Below are 7,895 nucleotides of genomic sequence, written 5' to 3'. Positions count from 1 at the left end.
TCGGTTCATGATCGACGACATCATCAAACTCTACCGGGGCTGCTAAAAACCGATCGACCAACTCCTTCTTATTCATAGCTTCTGAGGTCAACAAATTCGCAAATTGGTCGGTTTGTGGTCTGTCGGGGTCACATATTCTGCCGCCGGGTGAAGCCGTGTATGAACCAGACTTAAGGACCTCATTGGTAGCTATTATATTGTGGTACTGTCGCTGTAGGGTAGCAATGTCGGTGTCATCCGAAAATACACCATCGTCTTTAGTTTCGCTTTTAACTTCGTGGTCAACAGCGATATTCGAAGGTTCTCTGTGCACGTCGGCGATCAGAACTAGATCACTAGCAATCTGCTTTTCAACCTCACCCTGGAAAAGTAATCGGAATTCTATCAAAATGTCAAACCAATGAACGAAGATGTGACGACGTTATTTTGTATATTCGACTAATAATAGTGGTATTTAGTTGGTGTTGAAGTAAAACCTATACATTCATAAGAACAAACTCATAGTTCCTAACATTTCTGCCAGAATATATACTTCTGCCCTATCTTCAGCATTCAAGTTAATTATCTCGTAAGATGGTTAGAAGTATTCTGCCCTATAGGAAAAATGAGTTCGTTCTTCTTACGATTGTATACTTCTTACGTCTTTAAGCCTTACATGTTTTCTGCCCATTGTTTCGTTGTGCACCAAAGGCTCGCTACAATATCCACGTATTTGTTGATCTTCATTGTGTTTTCTATTCTCCAACTTGTTAGACGAAGATGTTTGACTGGGATGCTTCTGTAGTTGTCGGTCATCGCATTTTTCACGAAGAGAAACATTCAACTTTGCGGCCTCGTTAGACCCTCGTGAATTCGCTTGTTTGTCACGAGGCGATTCGTTCTGCTTTCGATAAGACGAACGTTCATTACTACTATCTATACTATCCGATGGCCGTTTGTGCATCGGGTGTTTTGTTCGCTCGTCCAACACTTTCACCGAATGAGCGACCGTTTTTGACGCGGTCAAGTGACGGAGTTCGTGTTTGTTCGTTTGGTAATCCCCCGGCTCGACGTGGAGCATCGGTGTGGGCCCATTTCTCGAAGCGGCTGCTTTCCTAGCCTCCCTCTTCCGAGCGATACGCTCCGGTGACGTCGTACGGCGGTAACGAAACGCATTTTCCCAACGTATATTTTCCCAGTCAATATTCTTAAGCAAATCGTCTCTCGCGAGATAACGCGCTAGACAGATTCCCATTGTTTACAGTTTCACTTGCGTGTATTCTTCGATGTTCTGTTAAAATCCGAAATCGTCTTTTTATCTTTTTGGTCGTCTTTGGTGTGAACTACTCAAAACATATCATCGTCTTATGTGTAATATTCATACCTCAACATCATGCAGTCTTAACGCATATATCTAAAATACTGCCTTAATCATATAACAAAACATCCACAGAAATCCATGCGTTGGAGTTCTTATCCGCTGTAACTACGGTAACCAAAACAATCCCTTCACACTAGCTTGAAAATATTTGGTACCCCCCAGGCCAGTGCATCTTGAAAAGTGCCGTTACAAAATGCACATAAGTATACATATTGTTGTTACCTTTTACACATACAAGAACGATGTCAATCGTCGAAAAAATGGATAGGCTCTCAATTTTAACTTTGGCCTAATATAAAAACTATCATAACAAATTTCATTTGCACGTTTTATTTTTGCTAAAATACATATATTATAAGCTCAGTTCTGTACAGGACATTTTGTCAACACACATAGGGTATATGAAATAGAACAATAAAATATCTAGGCTACAAGATTGATACCTTGTTACCCGTATGTTACTTTTTTGAATCATGATCAAGCAAACAATAACAGACCCGGCAGCCATAGAAATGAACTGATTACAAATGTTATTGCAGTTTAGAAAATGACCCGGCCGATTAGGAGAAAAAACAAGGTATCATTTTTTGCTTTAAAACAGAGAATAATCGATGCGTCAAAATGAATCCGTGTCGAAATGATGTAAAATGCTCATCCAACCAAGCTAAAATAAAAAAACATATAAAATCATAGGTGTTAGATACAGGAAATCAGCCAAATTCGCAATGTAACAAATCATTTGAATTAATTTTCCCAGGATTCGAACCCAAATGTATACCATGTGTAGACACAAGGGGATAAGGGCGATTTCTCGAAGAAAACCATTGGCTTTCGAACAATTTGTCAAATACAAGATTCAGATTCATCCTATATTTTTTGATCGAGAGCTTAAGTATAGATGATTCGAGAAGTAAACCAACCAGTTGTTGGTCAAGCCCAGGAGTCTTTTCCTCGATATGCTCAAGCGCCGTGATGCTGTCGCAACAAAAAATCCGTTTTGAATATTACCTTCATGCAGAATATTTTGTCCTCCATATCGAGATGCATATCAGCGGTTTTTATGTAGCTCGTGTAGAGACACGCCGATCTTTTCTTGTCCTCGGGCTGAAACCAGAATGAATTATATACTTTAAAGATAAACTTTCAATAAGCGAGATTTTAGCAATTTCTTCGATAGGCAGGATTTTGAATTGAGCATCCCGGTGACTTACGACGTTACTTTGATCACTGACCTTTTTCGCAAGCGTTTTTATGCGACCACACAACGCGTCCAAAAGGCTAGAAAGATATTCGGTGAAAGACGATGGATTTACAGCATCGAAAGCCCCTCCCATGATGAAATTGTTCATAGTGAAACCGTAACTACCGATGAACGCCATTATTTCTTGATGCGAGATCTAAAATCAAAAATATGATTGATTAATATAGCTGCAAAGCAGCGATAACGGGTTTTCTGCCTTGCTAGTTTAAATTTCACACTTTAAAGCGTGCAAAGATATCGTCGAAGTCAGTCTTATCAGTTCATGACATACGGCTATTTTGTAAGAGCGCCAAAATATGTGTTGGATATGTAGATGACTATACTTGGTACAAAGTACTGATGTACAACATTTACTCAATATAGCTTTGAGGATCACGGAGAAATTCATCCAATATACGATTCTTTCACTATATATAGTCCCCTGGTGGCAGTTTAACTAATTATACCGGATGACATATTGGCAGGTAGCAAACCCTCACCGTAAAACGAATTGTTATAGACTGCCCTACACTGCTTCTCAGTACGGTTTACAATAAAATTAAAATAAAAGGCTACAAAAACACATTGAAATTGCTAATAAAAATGCTCTTAATATTTTAAGACGGGATTAAAAATCATCAATGCCATTACAGTTGCAAAGATTAAAAGGTCATTCCCGAATTTGCCGATGTGGAATCGGTTAAATCTATGGCTTTCGATGTCCATAGCCATTAACAAGGAGGCTATGGCGGGGGTATACAGACACATTAGGCCAACTTCGGTTATCAGAGTTAGTCGACTATAGTCGAACTAAGTGAAGCCGAATGTCAGTTAGTCGTAACTATATTCCGGAAATAGTTCGTAGATTTAGCGCATTCGGTTGTTAGTTCCGACCACTAGTCGACGAGATACGAAAACCAAACTTGGCCCTAGGTGCATAAGTACTAAAATATAAGTCAAAATGTCGATTTGAAAACAGATATTTCAATTTTTGACGTACCAGGTTGTCGTGATTTCGATCAAATGCTCCCATGATGGTGTCAGTTTGATTTCGATTCACGCCGAACAACAAGTGAAAGTCGTCATCTGACAGCGACGCATCCTGAAAGTGTTGAATAAGAATAATCACTTTGGCCCTCTCCGTGAGCTAGTCATGATCACGCTGACACTGAATGGAGGTGACGTGCACCTATATACAATTCAATATTCAATTCAATAAACTCTTTATTATACTGGTTACACCCTTTCGGGTCGAGATGTACAGAGTGGTATTTACAAGTAGTATTTACAAGACATAAACATTTTACAATTAATATGACAATAAGAAGAGTAACAGCAGTCTCATGTTAATTATCAGAGTTTAGGTTTTCAAAGCCTTTAGAGATGTATACATGCAACAAGCATTTTACCGTTTTGAAGAACGTTTCCAGTTCATCTGCATCTATAAACCCGTCGTCATTAGCATCAGATGCGCATAGACTTTTGACCATACGTCTCACTGCACCGGCTAGTTTCGCATTCTTTACATGATGCTCTCTTTTCAATGTGGTCTCTTCAGTACGTTTTCTGGCAGCAAATAAGACACAAAAGTAAGGCATAATCATTGGCTAACGTGAGTTCCTTCGTACAATCGAATATGCGGCGGATTCCTTTTGCCTTAGATCTCGCGGGACCAATGGATGGGCGAAGCACCATTACATCGAAAAGGAAAGGAACATGTCTATGATTTTGTCCGGGACTCGCGATAATCTAAGGCACTCGGATCTACGTTGCAAGTCAGCGTCCACTGAATTACGATCCAGATCTCTGTTGACATTTGATTCATTTTTGACATAGAATTTAACATTTAAACAGTACATTGGTCTCACCGTGCAAGTTTAGTATCAGGAAGCTTTGGCCATTCGTATTTCCATTTATCAAAGAACTCTTCTTTTCCGTCTTCTTCCTCGTCGATGTCAAACTAGAATGGATCATTGAATCAAATATACTATATTACCCATCCATACAACGAACAAAATGATAATATTCAAAAATAGAATTACCAGAAGAAGTCCAAAAGTTTTCTTATTGATCGTGCCAAATGGTTCTATATTCTTGTCGAACATTTTGAAGTAATCTTTGTCCGGATCCAAACTTAGATACCAGCCTGGAGAAAGTAGTAATGACTTAATTGTCTCAGTCGTCTTAATTAGTCGATTCCGTAATACAATAGAAAACCTCTTCTAATTCGGACTGATTTGGGCCGGCAAAATATCGATCCGAAATAAGCAAAGTGCGAGTTAGGAACGTTAGGAATCCGATAAAGTAATTTCGTTTTTGTTCGAGTTAATCGCAGTCTGAGGTTGACCGTGTCCGAAGTTTGCTGTACCATATCTTTTGAATGTTTCATTATTATCTTACGATTCAAAATGCTATGATCACGTACTCACCATCGAATGCGTTGATCGGAAAATTATTGAGCATGCCACCATCGACGTAGTAAGCGCCTCGGTAAAAAGACGGTTTACAAAGAGCTGCAAATGACAATATGCTGAATAATTACATGCCGCCATCTTGGGAATCGAATCGTCAATTCGTTCGGCAATTAACGTGATCGCAAAAAAGCAGATCGATCGCAAAAAATCTGTAAACCGTGTAGAAATATATTGATGCGTATAAAAAGGCTTTATGCGACAACTTACGTGGTAGCGAACAGGATACAATCGAGGCGTACGCTATGGATACATGAGGAGTTGTCTTTACGTGGAAGTATTCGGGTGTTCCATGGGTGACATTGGTTACTAATATGCACAACTCCACACCAAACTTTTTATACAACTGAAATGAAATATTTTTTTAGTTATTTAGCCCGCTCCTGTTGAAGATTGATTTTCTCAGGTAGAATCGATTTTGTATTTGATTGACTTGACTGATTTTACGAGATTATTCGTATTCCTTAAAATGCGGAGTTTAAGTGGACCTTTCTGAAACGACGTTTTAATATATAAAAGATTATCGCGTTTTGACAGGAAATACGCTCGCATGCCAAGGCTTCCAATGTAGTCTAATGCCCGTCCTAAGTACCTGTAGGTCTATTGGACCGAGGGTACATTTAAAAAAAAACCAAAATTGTATTCGTTTTCTGGAAATTAATCTTTCAATTCTATTTTGGGCGGTTTGTCGCGACCCCCTTAATTCCGCCCACACCACGCTACGGGCAAGCCGAGGCCCATAGACCGCTTCAAAATTGAAGATGCCTTATATTTTGATAGAATGCAATAAGATAAAATCCCACTATTTACAGATTAAAAGAATTTAAAAACCAGAATTTATTTATTAAATCTAAAATATTTAAAAGACACGACGTTTCGATCTCACCCTAGAGATCATCGTCAGGTGTCTAGGGTGAGATCGAAACGTCGTACTGTCTTTTAATTATTTTAGATTTAATAAATAAATTCTGGTTTTTAAATTCTTTTAATCTGTAAATAGTGGGATTTTATCTTATTATCCGTTCACCACGTTTGAGTGTGGTCATCGTTCTATTTGATTGAATGCACTCTGAGAGAAAACATTCTCAGACGATTCCTTTATTTTTTTCTACCTGTTGGAAAGTAGTTTTTCGATCTCCTGTTTTCTGTTCGACAAGCTTTTCCATAATCTCGACACCTCGTTCACCGTGAAACCAGCCCCAATTGTGTAGTATGTTCACGACCATCGCCACCTTAGGAGCATCTGAAAAGTGATACGAACAAACTCATCAAAATCAGAGTTTGTATGTGATAATAATGAAAGGTTGATACTGAGATTCACACGCCCGTTTCACAAAGCTTATCATAATTGATTTAAACCCACTTTGAACAGAAGGTGACTACAGTTAAATGTGCACTTGTTGAAACTGGCGGCAGACGTATTTTTGAACCGTCACGAAAATGTGTTCATACATCGACAACTACGCCTACTATGCGTTATCTAAGAGGAACGTGTGAGTCAATGTGTACTACGTCATCACTATTGGCATTTCAAAATAACAATAACACTTATTGACGTTCGTTTTGTAAATAAATCAATTTGATTTTCAATTTGATGGATTTTCATGTCTTTTGATTATTTCTTTGAGTCATTTTTGGGGCTCGACTTGGATATTGATGAATTCAAATTCAAAATAACTTTATCTATCATCTATATACTAAATGTTTGTGGTACTTATATTATATCATTCATTGTCTTATATATGTTATTTATCGAGGTGTTGATAAACTCTTTAGTTCGTCCTCTCGTTCTCTGCAATTACCTTGCATGTAATCTGTATTGAACAAAAACTGTTCAATTATCTCCTCAGGCGTCATACCAATAGAACACATCATAGATACTACTGCTCCGATACTAGCTCCTGCGAAACGTTTTACATTCTGCAGCACTCCCATATCTCTCAATGCCTGAAATTAATTGTCATTAAGAAATTGGCCTAATTGTTGTTTTTTTTCGATATATTTGAATTTACGACCAGAGACATTGTATGGCCTATATTATACTGCTTTCGTAAGCAGGGGTTTCAATAATTGCCAAAGCAACTGATGAGAAAAGTGTGGTATTGATTTAATTTGAGACTACGTCACTCAAAGTTGATTCCTAGTTTCTCATTCTAAGATTTGTCAAAATATGACGAGTGCGGGCGAATTCAATTCAAATCAACTGACATAAAAACAATTTCCTTGCTTTTTGCAGGAGACGAGGGAGGCGATTTACTTGTATTTTTAAGTAAAAATGCCTCCTTCACAGTACTGTCGTCTTCTTAAGTGACGACCGAACAGTTTCGAAAGAAAATATCATTTGACTCGGACTTAATTTCGACGGAATCATCCATTATGGCAATTCACGGAGAGGCTCTACGACTTTGAAATCCGTCACCGATAACACTAAACGACGTAAGTCCAGCAAGATAATTAAAGAGACGACTGCAAAACGTTGGCGCGTGATGTCGGCGGGCGGATTTTTATTTTTACAAGAAAAAAGAGACGAGCTGCCATTTCTCGAGCGCGCGGGAGAGCACATTTTATTTTTTCATTTTCGTTAGATAGAGTTTGAGTGACGCGTACGGTTTTCAGAATTGATGACAAACCAGGAAACAACTTTGAGTGGCATCATCGTCATTGTACGCAAACATGTTTTTTTTACGAAATTTCTGAATATTTCTATGAATTTCTGTTTACTCTCTTACCAGTACGGCACCACAATGCGCCATCCCTTTAGCGCCGCCGCCTTCGAACACTAGATTCTCGATGTCATATTTTCGACCGATAAATTTCTTGAATA

General features: G+C 38.4%; 1 protein-coding gene across 2 annotated transcripts; it reads right to left on the bottom strand.

Annotated features, from left to right (window-relative positions):
• Window positions 1–1,722: 1,722 nt before the first annotated feature.
• Window positions 1,723–7,457, bottom strand: LOC141913135 (uncharacterized). Of its 2 annotated transcripts, none has more exons than XM_074804592.1 (12): window positions 7,329–7,457; window positions 6,874–7,018; window positions 6,184–6,314; window positions 5,282–5,417; window positions 5,030–5,113; window positions 4,643–4,746; window positions 4,469–4,560; window positions 4,010–4,166; window positions 3,601–3,702; window positions 2,593–2,757; window positions 2,369–2,464; window positions 1,723–2,024 (listed from the first exon to the last, which is right to left on the bottom strand). In XM_074804592.1, the coding sequence occupies exons 2-12, from the start codon at window positions 7,004–7,006 to the stop codon at window positions 1,977–1,979; spliced, it is 1,248 nt and encodes a 415-aa protein (XP_074660693.1). In that variant the 5' UTR covers window positions 7,007–7,018; window positions 7,329–7,457; the 3' UTR covers window positions 1,723–1,976. The 2 variants fall into 2 exon arrangements, with proteins under 2 accessions (XP_074660693.1, XP_074660694.1); XM_074804593.1 differs by having other exon boundaries at window positions 7,424–7,445.
• Between the last annotated feature and the right edge of the window lie 438 nt (window positions 7,458–7,895).

The sequence above is a fragment of the Tubulanus polymorphus genome, chromosome 11 (genome assembly GCF_964204645.1).
Source record: "Tubulanus polymorphus chromosome 11, tnTubPoly1.2, whole genome shotgun sequence".
NCBI lineage: Eukaryota > Metazoa > Nemertea > Palaeonemertea > Tubulaniformes > Tubulanidae > Tubulanus > Tubulanus polymorphus.
The sequence above is the reverse complement of the archived record's forward strand: the minus strand, read 5'-3'. Positions and strand labels throughout refer to the sequence as shown.